The 18,382-nt window shown below is 36.2% G+C and overlaps 1 protein-coding gene across 35 annotated transcripts in view; it reads left to right on the top strand.

Moving 5' to 3' along the window:
• SOX6 (SRY-box transcription factor 6) overlaps positions 1-18,382 on the top strand; it is a 784,476-nt gene that overhangs the window by 696,866 nt on the left and 69,228 nt on the right. For 25 of the 35 annotated variants that reach the window (XM_050759333.1, XM_050759335.1, XM_050759331.1 and 22 more), the window contains 3 exons: positions 197-346; positions 6,013-6,238; positions 9,200-9,387. In XM_050759333.1, the coding sequence (XP_050615290.1) occupies positions 197-346; positions 6,013-6,238; positions 9,200-9,387 (564 nt within the window). The remainder of the gene's footprint in view (positions 1-196; positions 347-6,012; positions 6,239-9,199; positions 9,388-18,382) is intronic. The other 10 variants (XM_050759345.1, XM_050759326.1, XM_050759327.1 and 7 more) reach the window with 3 other exon arrangements.

Raw genomic sequence — 18,382 nt, forward strand, 5'->3', positions numbered from 1 at the left:
AACAGAACTATGGCTCCCAGACCTGTCTTCTTTCTTTCTGTTTTATTATTTGCCTTCTCTTAGTTTCCTTTTTTAAACATAACGAAAAAGAAATTACAAGGCTATCTGAGAAATCTAACAATATGGTAAGATTTTTTTTTTAACTCAATTTCAGCTGCATTTAAAAAGATCAATATTTGTCTTCCCTGTTTTACAGCAGCTCTATGCCGCTCAGCTGGCCAGCATGCAGGTGTCACCTGGAGCAAAGATGCCATCAACTCCACAGCCACCAAACACAGCAGGGACGGTCTCACCTACTGGGATAAAAAATGAAAAGAGAGGGACCAGCCCTGTAACTCAAGTTAAGGTACTCACCTTGCAGGATTGTGGAAACAGTTTAGAAAATAGTTTCACAAGAAAGATAGTGAAGCAGGCTATGTTGGGCATAAACAGCAGGAAACATAGCAACATAAAGCAACACCAAAATGTCCCTCTTTGTGGTAAATTTCATGATTGAGCATTGAGAAACAGGTGTTTCCCTTTTGATAACAATAGTGCCATATTGTGAGATCTTTACCTCAATCTGCAAACTGACTTTTCAAGAGTTTTCCCCCTTTGGATTCTGGCTTTTATTTTTTAATGCTCATTGGCATGAATGGCCATAATTTTATTGCCAGTCTTTGTCATGGACTTGTGGCACTTCTTTCTGTGTGTCTTAAATAGGGAGGGAGTTAACTTATAGGACCAGAGAATTGGGATCTTGAAACATTGGATTTAAAAAGAAGTGCAAAATAGAATTTAATGCTGGGCTCTGTAAGGTTTGTTGTGAAGATCTCTCCTTCAAAACTAGTTATACATGTTTAAGGAATGAGTTGTCATTGCCTAATAATGCTTTTGATGCCATAGAGTTGTGATAGGATAAACAGGCTTTCCCAAGTTATGTCTGGGACATTAATAGATATCTTTTCTCACTAATTTTCAGTGTCTTGAAACTGGGCAGCCAGGAGGCACTCGGTAAGAGGGAAATTGATGAGCCACTGCAATTTTGTGCTGCAGCTGGTACCTGTAGGTGGCACTTGTTGGTTTTATGATTGCAGTTGCTTTCTATATTGAATTATCAAATTCAAACAGAGGAACAATTGTTTTGTATAATTGACTTCTCTACTTGGAGGAGTATGAAAAGTATAAATGCTTTATTGTAATATGATTAAAGTACTGCATTTGGAGAAATTTTGCAGTTATTAAATCTTCACAAGGGAAACAGCTGAGACCAACCAAATTAATAATTGGCTGGTATACAATCACCGAAATTGTTTTGTTTTCTAAAATTTGCATATAGTAATTTTGAGATTCCAGAAGGTCTTTTAATAAAGTAGATCCCAAATACCAAAGATCAAAAAATGTGAAAATCATGAAGAGAGGTAGTTCTGTCTATGTTCCAACCAAAGGAATTAATTTAATGCCACCTATTCTTTTAGATTCTCCAAAGAAATCGGTGAACATTTATGTTATGTTGTTAGAAATATTGAGATATTACAATAGGAGGTTTACATTTAGTAAGACAGAATCACTTATGAAAACAGATTATTTTATGTTTCCCGAGTTTGTGTTTGTGAATAAGAGAACACTCCAACTCAAAGACACTTTGCTTACTCGTAGTTGTTAGAGTATGAGTATATCAAATACCAGTGACTTGAGCTATTCAGTATTAAATATTTTAACATAAAGAAGTCATTTTATAAGTAAGTTGACCAACTGGAACTGCACCAAACCAAGTCTTTACTGGATGAGTAAAATGTTCCTTGGTTAAATTCAAGTTTATATCTGCTTTTACCCTTCCATCTTTGTGAGCCAACTGAATTTTATTACTCACTTGACCACATGAAAATTCTTAGAGATCTCTCTGCGGTAGTTTGACTTGACCATATTCTATGTTAATAACAAAGGAAATATTTCTTTTACTTATTAGACTTTTTATTGTATATATGGGTAAAAATATATAGACCAAAACATAAAGCAAATGTTTTAAATTTAAAATATAACTCCTATCTATTACTGAAGATGTTCTGAAAATAATCTTATAGTTTGCTAATTTAAAGAACTATGGTTACCAAAATCTCTCATGTTTCTCTTTATAGTCATTGCTTTTTCTCTGTATATAACGTGACTACTTATATTAAATTCAGACAGAACATAGGCAACATTTGCTGAAAGTAACAAAAATAAATATAGATATTCTGATGTACCTTTTCCCCCTAGAATTTTTGTCTACTATAACTGTCAACATCAGAAGTCAGAATGTTTCTGTTAAAATAGTGGTTCTACCACTTTTACTAGCTCTATCATGTTGGCCAAGCTACTTAGTGGCTTTCTACTTTAGTTTTCTCCTCTGAAAAAAAATGGAGTTAATATTATTATAGGTCGTATATACACCCTCTAGTATTATACTGAGTATTCTATAAATGTCAGTGGTAGTGATGCTGCTGGTGGTCGTTATGATAATGAAGAAGATAGTGTGGTGGTTTTAGTGGTTGTGATTGAAATATCTAGTTGTACACTGGGAGAGATCCTAAATAAACACCTAGAGGATTTCCATTGTCAACCATGATGAGGGAACAAAATCAGATTTACTCTTCCAGCTTAAACAACTAAAACTCAGTAGAAAAATTATATAAAACAATGGTTTTCAGACATTTACAATAGTAGTACAGGACAGTGATTCCTATGAGAAGAGAAACAAGTGAGGCAAGCACTACAATTGTTGCAGCTCACTATTGGAAGGAAGTTTCCAGGCAACTATGCAGGAAGCTTCATAGGCTCCCTGAGTAGAGAAACAGAGTTCAAAGTTTAGGGATGTTAATGCAGATGGAATTTGTGAGACAGGGTACCAGAGAGGAGCAAGCTGCATGGAGAAAGAATGCTGAAGATCTGCAAAAGGCTCCCCCTGAGTATTTAGCTGAGTACTGATCAGCTAAATCACAGGTAGTACTGTGAGAAACTACCTGAGGTAAGGGGAAACACCAGAATGTAGCAAACAAAACAGCTGCAAGATTCACAAAGGACCAGAAATAGCCAGAGTGGAAAGATCTCCTGACACATGGAGCATCAAGTAGAGTCCCCAGAAGGGTATTACCTCAGTAGTGGGGACAAATTACCCCTACTTAGTGACTGTTCTGACCTTGCCTAACAATGCTTAGAAGTAAGTCTAGAAAAGGATCAAATTGTTCTGTGTCTCAGAACAAAGTTTTCAAATATTTAAATACATAAACTTCATCACCCCAGAAGGTAAAATTCACAATATGTAGCATCCGTACAATAAACATCAGGCTTGCAAAGCAGCAAAAAATATGAATAATGAGAAAAATCAATCAATAGAAACAAACCCAAAATGATACAAATGATAGAACTAGTAGAAAGTAAAAACAACTATTTTAAGAGACTTCCAAGTAGCACCAAATGAGGTAAGCATCTGCTTTCCTAAAATCTCATCTATGAAGCTGGACAAAACTGACAAAAACAGTCATTTTGGCATTCTTAAAAATGACCAAAGTTATATACAATCTGCGAAAATATTTATGCCTCTTATATATAAGAATAGTGGGGGTCTGTGACATTCTGGCCTAGGGCTATTGTTATTTCCCCTACTCCCAGGTTTGGTTAGCACAAAGTTATCAGGACAGGGCAGGCTGTGAGGACCAAGAGTTCTGCCATGGTGGAAAAGGATTCACTTAATTGGGAGTTGGTAGGCACTAGCCATGCCCAGTGGTATTATTGATTAAAGTGGCAGTTACTGAATTATACAACTAAGTAAAAAAATAGAGTATTTCAAAGTTGAAAAAGATGTAATAAACTCCATATGTTCAAGAATATAGAGGAAAACAAGAGCATGATAAAGCAAGACATGAAAAACCTAAATCAAATGTCTAGAGATGAACAATACAATGTTTGAGATTAAATATATATGTGTGTGTGTGTGTTTGTGTGTGTGTATTAGATGGGTTTAGCAACAGCTTAGACATTTCAGAAGAAAAGATTAGTGAACTTGAAGACATAACAATATAACTATCCCAAATGAAAGGCATAGAAAAAAGACTGGTCAGTATTGTGGGGCAACATGGAATAGACTAAAGTATGCAGTTGGAGGCCCATAAAGAAAAGGAAGAAAGAGAAAATTGTATTTGAAGAAGTAATGACTGAAAATGTTCCAAATTTGATCAATACTTTAAATTTAGATGTTTTAGAAGCTCAGTGAGCCCCAAATAAAGGAAACGTGGAGAAAATTAAGTGACCACCTACCATATAAATCACTATTATTTAGATGTGAGTAAAGGAACAAACTAGTTCAAACATCCTTTGAATTAAGAGCAAAGGGAAGTAAATTGCAATTAAGTACATAAGATAATTTTGACATTCATAATGGATGTAACCATATTGCTTGAGAACCTGTCCTATGTATAAATATACATAAACATACACTGCAATGCATATGAGAAATTGCCTTTTCCCTATGAACACACACACAAAAATCTGTGGCATCACTATGTTATCAAACAATAGACTTATTTTCTCTGGTAGTTCAGTAGAAAAGGGGCCTGAAATTTGGAGTCAAATAAATTAGAATTTAAATTCTTTCCCTCCCTATATGGCCTTAGACAAGGGATTTTGTCATTCTGACCTCCATTTTCCTATTTGTAAATTTAGAATAATACTGGCCAGGCTCATAGCTATTGATGGTTAAATGAGCTAGTATGTGAAAATGCTTAGTACAGTCCTTGGTATATAATTGCTTCTTTGTGCATGCCGTTTTTATTTTCTCTTTCTAATCTTCCTTCAAAAGTAGTATTTTCTGGCCTCTCTTTCTGTTCCCCCTTAGTCAATGATATTAGTACTGGAAGAGACCTTAGAGATCATCTAGTATCAGACCCTCTTTTCGCAGATGAAGAAATTGAGCCCCAGCAAGGTCACATGGTTACTAAGGGGGAAAATGTTCTGTTACCAAACTCTATTGGATCTTTTAAACAATGGCATTAAAAGCTAGTTCTCTTTGCCTTCTCAAAAGCAAAATGGGAGTTAACATTTGCTGACAATTTTATTTTAGAACACAATAATGTAGATCTTAAAACTGAACATTTAAATAAATATGCTCATATTATAACTAAATTTCTAAGATGATGAAAGTGTTATTTCGAGTATTTTATGGCAGGATAAATGAGACAAAGTAAAGGAAAGAGCTTAGCTTTCAAGCTCCTGGATGAACTACAGTTAAAAGCCAGATATTTGAATACTGTCTCAGTGTAGAAGGACATGTATCTTAAAATAGACATTCTGTAAATATATGTAGAAAAGCATATAAAGAAACATCACTTTAAACATGAAAAATAAATTGCATATAGCATAGTATGTGAAACATAATTATAATCTATCCTTGGTCTTTGCAAAAATTAATTTTAAACATGAATAGAGACCAGAATATAGACCATGAAGAGTGCCCACACCCAGAAAGCCACATAGAAGCCGTGTTGTGGCATGCGGCTCCCTGGGCAGGGGCCTAGTACATCAGAAGGCTTTCCATGTTTCCATTTTTAAAGTGCTTGCAATTGTTTGATTTAAAATATATATTAAAAAATTAGCTGCAGAGGCTGTTTATAGCTACAAGAACTTTTCAGAGAGAATAACACAAAAGCACTACAGAGCTGCTGAAATTTTAAATAATTCTTTGTAAATGCCCTAGGTTAATTTAGATCCCTGAAAACACATTGGGAAATTAAGCTGTAATGTGAGCTAATTCAGATTTTAATTTGGCAAAAAGAATGATCCAACTGCACAGTTAATGTAAATAGAAACATAACGCAGGGAAATTAATGAGGTTTCCTTCCGATGAATCTTCAAGGAGGTAGATAATTAGCTTCTTTTGTTATTTTTGTAGGAGAATGTGGCATTGTCTCTGAGGTGTAAAATAACTGTGGCTTACTAAGTGATAATGTGCTTCATTTGTCTTTTGTAAAAATAATTATTTATGTTAAACTCTTGTAGGATGAAGCAGCAGCACAGCCTCTGAATCTCTCATCCCGACCCAAGACAGCAGAGCCTGTAAAATCCCCAACGTCTCCCACCCAGAACCTCTTCCCAGCCAGCAAAACCAGCCCTGTCAATCTGCCAAACAAAAGCAGCATCCCTAGCCCCATTGGAGGAAGTCTGGGAAGAGGATCCTCTTTAGGTAAATGGAAAAGTCAACACCAGGAAGAGACTTACGAATTAGGTAAAAGAAAGCAAACCTGTTTAGTTATGACTGATATTTGTTTCCAAAGTGCTCCTTAGTAAAAGATAATACTCATATTTTCTACTGAAACATAAACCAATTTAGTATCTTCTTTTATTAGAACTTTTGGAAAAGGTCATTATATAAATTCTGCTGGGATGGATTCTTTAGATGATAATGAGTTAGATGCAGCAAATCATAGACTTAGCAATTGCTATATTTGGTCAGTGCTTTGACACTGAAATAATTTTTCAGGGACATAGGACCTGGCTTCAAAGCAACCTTCCAAAAGGCCAAAATTTATTTGAAATTTTTATCTTCTATCAAAGTGTATGTGAATTTTACGTCTTATCCCATATTACTTTTGCAGTAAAACAAATATGAATGACACACTTCAAGAACGTATATGAAATACTATTGATATGTAGGAAGAGATGTCATAATGTCTGACTCCTTATACTCCCGTGGAGATATATAGCCAAGTATCTCTGGGAATATTCATAGCCCTATGTGAAAAGTATGGAGGAAAAAACATGGGTTTTGGAATGAGGCAGGCTTGTACAGAAAGCCTTCATTTTCTAGTTATGTGGCCCCAAAAAAGTTATTTAATATTTTCAAGTTCAGTTTCCTAGTATTACTAGCTCATAGGTTATTATGAGGATTAAAAGAGAAAAATACGTATAAAGTGCCTAGTGCAGTTTAGAACCTAAAAGGCATTCAATTTAAAAAAACTGGAATGAATATCAATACATGTACGTATATAAGTGGAATGAAACAATAAATGTGAAAGTAGTTGTCAGTAAGAGAGTGCCAAATAAGCATTAACATTATTGTTACTATACTCTTTGTTTGGAAATTAAGTCTCTTAATTTGTTATACTTATACTCTTTGAAAATTAAGAGACATAATTTCCAAACACACACAGATTTAAAGATTAAAGGGACAAGACCTTACCTTCCTTGTGTTATTGAGTTCTGAAGTCTAAAATGTTTATTTCAATAGATAAAATCATGTATAAGAATAGCCATTAACAGCTTAAAAAAATTCTTGCCTATTTTATCTGATTCAATGTTTCACAATAATCTTATGAGTTAGATAGTATATTATTACCCTCATTGTACAAATACATACATTGTGGTTCTTACAGGTAGAATGACTTGCCCACACTCCTGCAGCTGTTAATTAGCAGAAACAGGACTAGAATCCAGGTCCTCTCACATGTTACTCAGTGTTCTTTTTGTAAACTCACAGTTAGAATATTTGCTAAATATGCTGAGTGTAAGTGAATCTTCTGATGGTGAGGTGTAAATCTTCCTCACTGAATTTTGGGATACTGGATCTCTACAGGAGCATATTCTCATTTTGAGTAAGGATGCGTTTTTCGGGACCTGAAAGTTTTCATGCCAAGTTAGTGGTATCCGTATAGAAGATAGAATTAAATCATTTCCAGCATGTGAATATGAATACCCCTTGGCTGGATTTTTGGAAGTCGTGAGATGAGGGAAAAAAGCCAACAAGAAGATAAATTATAGAGTTGACCTTGAAATGGCCCTCCTAGAATTCACTCTGAAATTGTTTGGAAAGCATTTGTTTGCTGTCCTGAGTATCATGAGAGACAGAGATGACTGAGTCACAGGCCCTGCTTTTATGGAACTCGACTCAGCAAAGCATATTTCTTAGATCATGAGCTAGAAATGGGCTGAAATAATAGTACCTGTGTTTGAACAGCACTCTTGTCCAGATGATATTGGATAGAAATGGTCTTTTTACCAGAAAAGCTCCAGAATAAAAGCTGTGGGGCTAAAAAGTGACTGACTTAAAAAAAATTCCATAGATAGCTTGGAAATTTTTTCCAAACTCAAATGCATATGCACGTGCATTGTACACACCAGACATCCAGTATGAGCTTGATTCTGCACTCATTTCTTCTGTCCTGCCTATGAGAGGTGTACACACACACATGCTATGAAATGCTTATACAAGCCCTTAAGCAAGTGGATCACACTAACATTTGTTACAGCAGATGAAACCTATCTATCATCAAACAATTGCCCTCTTTTTGTCTAAAACTGGAAAATCTTATTCAAAGTATTCATGTTACAGTAAAATGCAAGATACCATGGAAAATAAGTCAGTTTAATATTGAAATTTTTCCCTCTGTGTTGCATGGAATACACTGGAAGTAAATATTTATTCTCACTTTTTTTGAAGCTTTGTAGTTATGCGAAAACCAGTCCCACACATATCGCCTCACTGTCGTGAATAGAGGGAGCTGATCGCAGTGGGTGTTCGAGCTGGGGGTGGGGAATGGGTTGTCATTCTCTTGGTAAATAACTGAGGCAGCCTAATGAGAAGAATGCTTCATTAACCAGCCAGCAACTGGGGGACTGGAGAGTACGGTGAATTCCTTCCGCCCCCTCTTTCCTGCAGTGGACATATGAACACACAGATACAGATATCACTAAAGTACACATGCAGCCTCACAGATTTTTTTTTTTTTCCTGCGGGCCAGAAACCACTGTGTTGTATTAGCACAGCAACTGTAATGGGTAGGCTGGACAAACATCTCTGCCTCCTCCCCACTCCTCACCCCCTTCCTCCCCATAATTTCCCCACAGAAGAAGCAGCATTGTGCACCAGTTGTACATAACAGGCAGAGCAAATACCTTCCCCCAATATGTATACAATTGGAGTCTAGGAACCTTAGTCTGTGAGGAGGTAGGTAGACAGAACCCAGATAGACTGGAGTGCTGGGGTTTTCTCCAAGGGCTAAAAGAACCGAGCACAACTTTGTTGCCCTGGTTCTGTGTTCTATGTATATTATTGTATAGTTTAAAAAATAGCAAATGTGCACCCCTTCCTTGTTCAGAGAATGCAGTTTTCTACAGGGGAGGGTATAGTAGTAGTACTTTTTAGGAGTCTGACCTCACAAGCCTCTAATAATGCATCCTGTGTATGCAGATATCCTGTCTAGTCTCAACTCCCCTGCCCTCTTTGGGGATCAGGATACGGTGATGAAAGCCATCCAGGAGGCGCGGAAGATGCGAGAGCAGATCCAGCGGGAGCAACAGCAGCAACAGCCACATGGTGTTGATGGGAAACTGTCCTCCATAAATAATATGGGGCTGAACAACTGCAGGAATGAAAAGGTAAAACTGCTTCCTTGTGTCACTGGATCTGCTAGACTCGTTGGCTCACTCTCATGTGGTTCTTTCCAGGCTCCCAGGTATTAACCTGCAGCCATGGATTTGGGCTTCCAGCTTGAGGGCTGTCTTGTACTTTACTAAAATCTGTCATGTAGTATCTGTAAGCATTATTGCTGATTAACAAATATGCCCTTTCCCACCCAGTGTAAGTTGCCTCCCAGGCACCCAACCTACCTGCCTATTGGTGTGTTTTTCTGTCACATTCTGAAATAGATGTATCTTAAAATAAAGGAGATGTATGATGTTATTAGAATAAAAATAGAGTACCAGAATATTAAAAAAGGAAGACACATATGTGTTTACAATGAAGACTAATATGTTACCGTGACTCACCATTAAATGTAATACTAAACTTCCTGACAACCAGGACAAAAAATGAAGCAAAACAAAGCAATTTGCAAATTGCATTCATTTGGTTTTTGATCCAGCAAATTATTTATTGTTTGTTCTATGATGGACTCTGTTCTAGGCACTGGAGATGCAGCAGTGAGCAAATCTGACAAAGATACCTGCTTTCCTAGAGCTCATATTCTAACAGGAGAGCACAGACAATGAAGAAATAAACAATTAAATAGAAAATATAATGGCAGGAAGTCAATAAATGCCATGAGAAAAAATAGAAGAAGCAAGTTAAAGGAATAGGGTGTTATAGGGTTGGTATGTTACATGGAGTGGTAAAGACTCTCTGAGGAAGTGACATTGACATCTGAATGAAGCAACAGTCCAGGCCATATGAAAGGCAGGAGCAGGGGCATTCCAGGCACTGGGAATGATGAACGTGGAGGCCCTTGGAGGATCAGATCAGCACCAAGGAGGCCCAGTGTGGCAAGAATGGCACAAGAGACAGCACAGCAGGGGATCATAAAGTAAAAGTGATAGGGTGGGCAGAGCTTATTAGACCTGGTAGACCCTGGAAAGGCTTTTCATTTTATTCTGAGTGTGATGGGAATCCCTAGACTGATTTTGTCCAGGACATTGACTTGATCTGATTTACGTATAAAAGATCATTCTGCTTACTGTGGAAGATTGGACTATATAGGAGGTTAAGAATGGAAACAGGGAGACTGGTTGTGAGGCTATTAGTAGACTGAGTGAAAATTTCTGATTATCTGATAGAAGGGTACTAATCTGATCATGGGGGCTCTACCCTCATAACTTCATCTAAACTTAATTACCTCCCAAAGACCCACCTCCAGTGACCATCACATTGGAGATTGGGGATTCAAGACAATGGATTTTGAGGGGACACAAGAGTTCTCTCCATGGTACCCTATATTGTTGAATTTGTATTGTCTGTTGAAGTTCAAACTTAGACACTATTAACTTCAAGTTCTACAGATTAATTTTAAGTATTTCTCATTGACTTTTTAAATTCATTTGGGAGGGAAAAGTCTGAAGTTTAAAAGGATAAAACTTTATTTTGCTTTGGAACACATGGGAGAGGGATGAGAGATGAGGTCAAGATAGATACATAGATGATTGATTGATTGATTGATTGATTGATTGATAAATTTGAACTTGACCTAAAACATATCACACTGAATATAACTGAGTCCCAGAAGGTAAGCTGCAATATTGTTTCTACAGAACCAGAAAACCCTGGTTTCCAAGTTGAAGAGAGCTGTTTTCTCAGTAGACAACCTTACTGGGGTTGAATTTGGAGCACTGGAAAAGTTCATTATTAGAGATGTTGTGTTCATGAGCTCTCCTTAACATGGTCTCTCTCCCTCCTGCATAATGTCACTGTTTTACACATATATTTTGTGATTCTTGTAGGCTTTGTTTAGTATCTACAATCAGTATCTATGATTGCTTGCTAGATTAGTTTAAGTTAGAAGAATAAATGAAGGACAGCACTAATGGATTCCTGTGATGGTAGCTTTGGCTTTCTCATAATCAAAATATCAGTCTTAATTTTATGGGCTTCCATGGGGCACTACTTTTTCTTCTGAGCATCAGATTTTCTTCTGAGCCAAAGAGGGTAAATATTAATATATAATGTGCAATTAAACTGGAAAATGAATTGTGACAAATTCAGTTTAACTCTCTTCAAAATTATTCATGTTAGAACCATCCATTTCCTTAAATATAAGATCTTTCTATTAGATTTATGAATTTATTCTTTGTAGGCCACAATACAGTTGTAGGTAATTTTTTGTGGTGCTGTTGACATAAAACTTTATAATTTATTAAGCGTACCTCTTCTTTCTCTCATTTGGACACTCTTTGCAGAAGAATGTGGCACAGATTTGGGTTTCCTGGGAAATAGGTCTTGAGATGAAGATCAGCATGCGGGTTTATTAGGGAGTGCTTTTAGGATTTCTAAGGGAAGGGAGAAGACAAAAGCCTGTACAGCATAGTGAGAACCCATTTCCAGAAAATAAACAAGTTTTATTTTTTTTTTTAAACCCAGGACTGTGCAGAGGGAGAGGTTGTGTTCTGGTGCCGTCTCAACTAGGGCCTCTAGCAACCTCATAGGAAGTTTCCAGGCTGCTACGGCCATTCAGAATTGTCCTAAGTTGGGGTGAGAGTGTGAGCTTTTATATACCTGCATCAACCAGTCATTGGATAATTGATGCTATGGGAAGAGGACATGACCTTGAGTGAGGTGACTCTCTCCAGCTAAGGCAGTGCTGAAGAGGGCCAACAGCTAAGGGCTAGCTACTAACAGCATTTCCAGCAGCTGAGGGAATAAATCTTCCAGTACTGAAGGGGGATCGGGGCTGCACAACACTGTCCACTATAGCTTGTTACATTTAGTAATGTTAGATGTATACAAGACAGTCTTTGTGTATATCATAAATGTGGGCCAACACTTACTAACAGGCATAAGGATACTTATATCTTTATAGTACATATAGAATCATATATGTGTCCATATGGCTACACGTTTGCTCATGATAGGTCTCATTGTATTGGGTAAATCCCTGTTTTGGCACTTTAAAATGAAACATTGTTGACTTGATCGGCCAGAACGGCACCAATGGAGTTGTTCTGGTTGGCTGTGTCACGGGGTATTTAGGCTCTGTTAAATATATACATTGTAGGGACAATAGACTGTAACGGCACCTTAGGAGCTGTTCTGCTCCATCATTTCAACATAACTTCTGTGCATGAATTGTCAGTGTCCTGCCAGCAGATGTCTAAGTAAGTTACCGCCCTGGGTTATAGCTTTCCACACCAAGAACACCAGCCATCCTCACCTCTGTCTGAGTACCAGTGCAATTAGATCATACTATAGCCTAATTGCTTACCAAATTTTGTTGTTTTGACATCTCTAAGATAGAGAGTATTTTAGTCATGACAATACATAGCAGAATTTTAATTAGGCTGCTTCTAAGTCTCCTCAGAGCTAAGCTAGGGCATCTTGCAAGAAGACAGGCAAGGCAGGGTGGGCCTTTTTAATGAAGGGGTAGATGTTAAAGTATGTTCTGTAACTCTCTGACCTTTTTGATGTTTGAATGCTGACTCAGTGAAAGCATTGGTTGGAATGCTTTCCTGCATAGGTATTATGTAAACCAGTAGACTGATTACCTACTGATCACAACTGCTCATGAAAAGTCAGATTACACACCTGTACACATGTGTCCCAAGCTGCTATTCACTTCCTCATCTGGGAATCACTTGAGAAAAATGCTTGACCTCATCAGGTGTCAAAGTGAGCTACAGTGGACACTATTATCACACTTTACTTGCCTCTGAAGTATATGGGTAGAATTAAAACTGTAGAGTAAAAGAATTGGAGGGAGCATTACATTTGATCAAGTGCAATCACTTTAATATGCAGATGGGAAAGCTGAAACCTAGAGAAATAAAAGGACTTACCCACAGTCATAGTGTATTTGTGGCAGGACAGAAGTTAAATCTCAGCTTTCCTAATTCCTAGTTAATTATATTTCCACTTATAGAACAGTACCAGATTCATTTATTAATTTCCTATGATATCTTACATTTTACACTGGCAATCTCAAAGCTTTGATGAAATAAAGCAGGGAATAAATAAACAAAAACAGCAAAACAGAAGAGCATTTAGCTCCCTGCCTTCTCTATACTTGTCACCTTCTGTCTGGGTAGGGCATTCTTTCCTGCCATGGTGTCCGTTGCTGCTGGCACTGGAAACAGAAGGTTGAATGATGCTGGTATAGACAAAGAAACAAAAGAGGTGGCTAGACCAGGAGCAGTCATAGAAAGACAAACTACATGTAGATTACAAAGAGCATGGATTTTAGAGTTTGTTAATCCTGGGTCTCAGTTCTCCCTGTGCTATTTTCTAACTGTGTTACTTAAGTAATTTACTTAACCTCTCTGAGTCTCAATGATCATTTCTATAAAATGGAGATAATTATCCTTTTCTTGAAGGGATATTTTGAAGAAACATATGTACAGCATATAGTTTGCACAGAAGATGCTCAATTAATATCAGATTCTTTCTCACTTTCAGATGGCAGGCAGCTTGTCAAATCTGCTGTTTAGTTTTTAAATTTTATTTTCTTTGATACTCTCCACTGGTGAATGAGTCAACCTATTGGTCCTTGGATTCAAAATTTCTTAAAAGAGAAAAAAAGGATAGTAAGATGCTAACAGGCAGCTTCTTACAAAGTCAGGATATGCATATTTCTTTTTCATTTTTGGAGTGACTTGTATAAACTGGCTACCTGCTAGGATCTGGCTAAAGCCAACATGATAATACTCAACTCTGATTATGTTAGTGTGCTAGGGAGCTTTTGTTCCTACTTATTTAATGTATTCTTTAATGTATTTCCACAAAAGCAGAATTTTAATCGATAATTTTTTGGAAAAGCTTGACCTGATTCTTGATAGCTATTTACATTTCTCATACCCAAATAATATTTTTCAGTGAATTAAATAGGAAAAAAAATAATCCAATCATTGGGGCACATTGTAAACTTGTTCCCATTTATTTAAAAAGCCATTGTTCATTTTTTGAAAGTGTAGATTCTTGCATTTCACCCATATGTTTCACAAATATCAGAATAGCACATCAGTATTACACTGATGTAATACTGCCCCCTTTTATTGGAAAAGAAAAACATACTGGACATCTTCTGCTTCGCATTGTCAATTATCATAGCTCCTTGTTATTCATACAGTTGATTCAGGTTTCGTTGTTGCATGACAGGATAAATTTAGTCAGAGGATCAATATAGCTGTACAGCAGTAAACGAAAGGGGCTTGTGAGAAAATTATTTAGCAAAGTGTGTTGGGAATGAATGAGCTCCTTCTATAGCTCGCAGACTAGTGAGGTTTGGTTGTTTTCAAAGGCGCACATAGTCCTAATTAATCAGGATTGTCATTTTTGTGAGCAGTTGACTAACATGTTTGTGTTGCTTTTCTATGTCAACCTATTCTCAAGACAACAACTTGTACTATGAAGAATGTGAGGCACATTAGAGATTTTTGCAGTAAGGGAAGAAATTCTAATTGTAATTCTCCTCATTTGCAAAGCAGAGCAGTAGTCACTGTTTAAAAAACATTTGTGTACTACTCTTTCTTTATGTCACGACAAGGAATATTTTTATACTGCTTTCTATGCTCCAAATATATTATTACATATATATTTGCTCTTGAACCTTTCCAAATTCAGGGATGTCGGTATTACTGTCCTTGTTTCACAGATGAAGAAACTAAGACCAGCTCTGGATCACTTTACTCCAGCATTTCCTTTCCATCATCTCATTTGTTCCGTACATCTCTGTGAGATTGATAGCGCAATTTTACTTAAAATCTAAAACAAGACACACATCTGAGTTTCAAACATCAATTTAATGAAGTGAATGCTAAAATTATGAGCTAAAGAAGTCTATCTAGATATATGTGCTTCATACGTATTTCTTTGAAATGAATAGCCATATTTATACTTGCGATAGTATTTTTTTAAAAGAACATACACAGATCAAAAGTGCTATAAAATTAGAGAAAAGCAAGGTAAGGTTTATTAATGTTGGATTTTACATTTGAACTAATAACATTGGGCAACTATGAAGTTCTGTATGTAAGCTCCTGGCTGAATGTAATCATTAAGTTCTTTTTCTTTCTGTTGTCAGGGCTACTTGATTGGTTGCCTAGCTACTAGCTTAAGGCCAAACTCATAAAAAACAACAACAAACTTGTTTGCCTCCTTTCTTCTCTGTACTTTAAACAGAAAAAAATGGTGAGAATTTATATATAAGTGTATAAGTTCGGAATACTTCCTAGGGATAGGCGTGGGTGTAGGAATAAATATAAAGCCTTGAGTTTTATTTATACATGTTTTAGTCAAAAGGCCACATCTAGTTAATGTATCTCTCAATGAAAGGGCTAAAATTTGATATATACAGTTAATAATATTGCATACATTCTGTGAAAGAGTTGTTGGTTTTTTTATGTATGGAGCAAACTTACTAATTATGAGGATTTCATAGACCTAACCTCCCATTATGGCAGGTAGTTTCTAATCCTTAATCCTTCTAGATCTAATCTCTTCTAGATGTAATCTCTTAATCCTTCCAGACCAGCTGTTCTCAACTTTTTTGGTCTCAGGGACCTTTTATAGTCTTAAAAATTATCAAAGACCCTAAAGAGTTTTGATTTATGTGGGACTTAGCAACCAATATTTGTCTTATTAAATATTAAAACTAAAACATTAAAAAATATTTATTTTAAGATAACAATAACGAATCAATTAGATAGTAATATAAATAACATTTTTGAGTATTAACTATATTTTCAAAGTAAAAAAATAGAAGAATGGCTTTGCTTTACATTTTAATGAATCTCTTTAATGTCTGATTTATTAGAAGACTGCTTGATTCTGGTATCTGCTTTTACATCCAAATTGTCTCGTTGTCATGTAGTTTCTAGAAATCTCTATCGTACATTCAAGAGAGAATAAGAATGAAAAAGGCAAACAATATCTTAGAGTTATTATGGAAATAGTTTTGATCTAGTTGACCCTCTAAAATGGTCTTTGAGATTGCCAAGGTGATTCTTTGAATATATGCTATTCTAGATCATGTAATACATATATCTACATTATGTGTTTTAACTGTATTCACCTTAACCTTAATAACAGTTTTCACTGATCAAACACAGTAAATGTTTAGAATTGACCAATGGCTTTATTCTATTTGAATTAAGGAGCAAAACGGTACAGTTGTACTGTTTGTGTTTATACGTTGCCTTGATGTAAAAAGAATTTTGGTTGGTTTGCAGTGATGTGTGCAGTAAAACAACATAGAAACTAAATAGAGAGGAGATTGTGGGAAAGAAAAATTAAGGATAGGAAAATAAAGTAAGTAGGCAAAGCTGAGATAAGTGAAGTGCACGAAAATTCTTGTCATACATATTTACCTAATTGCCAAAGGAGGACCACAGACTTGATTGTGAGCTTCCTGGTAACCAGGCAAAAAGGAAATGTATTACAACAGCCACAGTATGCTATAACATAAACAGCTTCTCAGAAGAAACATAGGTGCTCTCCTCTGGGTCCTCACAAAAGCTTGAGACATACCTAAGAATGTACCTATAACATTCCTATTCAGTTTGAGAACTCAGTAATTTTGCAGGGCTATTTCTTAACAGACCTTTCGTTTATCTTTTAGATGCATTTTTACCTACAGTTATCTGCCTTAGTTTAGGTAATGTGACTGACATTGCATACTTTTTTGCAGCACTTTATTCCATGGACACACTTTTTTTAAAATTTCATTCCATTTGTATTAAGTACTTAGTATATATAAAGCATAGTATTAGACATGTGAAGTGGAAAGATAACCAGGGTTCAGTACTGGCTTTATCACTATTATGCTAATATCTCAGAACCTAAGTTTCCTAATCTATAAAAATATCAGGATTTGAGAATTAAATAATTCAATATTCAACCTTCTAATAAAATATCATATATACCAATTGGGCATTTAATAAATGCTTACTCCCTTCCTCCCTCTTTCCCAGTCTTCTTCTTTTCCTCTGTCTCCCACCTTTCCACCTTCCCTTCTTTTCTTCTTTCCTTCCTACTTTCCCATCCATTTAATTAAGGTTGTTGATAAGAGCAAAGGCTTTGGAGTTAGACAGCCCTAATGTCACCATCTGAGAAATGCTATTAATTTGCATAGTTTCTATGATAAGGGTTTGTTGTGATGATCCAATAAAGTACAATCATCCCTCAATACTCTTGGAGAATTGGTCCAGGACCCCACCTCCCCACTCTGCAGATCCTGAAATTCCTGGATGCTCAAGACTCTTATATAAAATGGCATAGTATTTGCATATAACCTAGGCACATCCTCTCATATTCTTTAAATCATCTCTAGATTACTTATAATACCTAACACAACATAAATGCTATGTCAATAGTTGTTGTACTCTTTTTATTTCTATTATTTGTATTGTATTGTTATTTTTAATTTAAATTTTTTTTAATATCTTCCTTCCAAAATTGGTTGACCTCTCAGATATGGAGCCCATGGATATGAAAGGCCAGCTATAATCAACATAAGTGATGTCATTCAGAACCTGACACATAATTCGTAGAAAAGCAGGCTGAAAGAGATGGTTGTCGTGGCTAGCTTAAGTTTTATCCTTTTCGATAATTGCAAACCATTGTAGGTGTTTGTGGATGGGGCACATTTAATCTAAACTACATTTTAAGAAGAATGTGATGGTGGCAGTTTAAAGAATGGGCGAGACCTTTAGAGAGGTGTGCAAGAGTGAAGAGAGCATGTGTTTTGGAGTCAGAGTGACCAGGGCTTCAGATTCTGCTTCCACAGCTCACAGGTCTGTGACTTCCTTGAGCCTTGGTGTCCTTATCTGCGATTAATAACACTTAGTTCCCTTGGTTATTACAGGTTGTATCAAAAAACTATGAAACCATAAGCCAGGTACCTAGGATTATGTATTTAAAAATCCATTTTCTTCTCTTGTAGGATTCCCAAGACCA

Source organism: Macaca thibetana, chromosome 14 (genome assembly GCF_024542745.1).
Source record: "Macaca thibetana thibetana isolate TM-01 chromosome 14, ASM2454274v1, whole genome shotgun sequence".
Classification (NCBI taxonomy): domain Eukaryota; kingdom Metazoa; phylum Chordata; class Mammalia; order Primates; family Cercopithecidae; genus Macaca; species Macaca thibetana.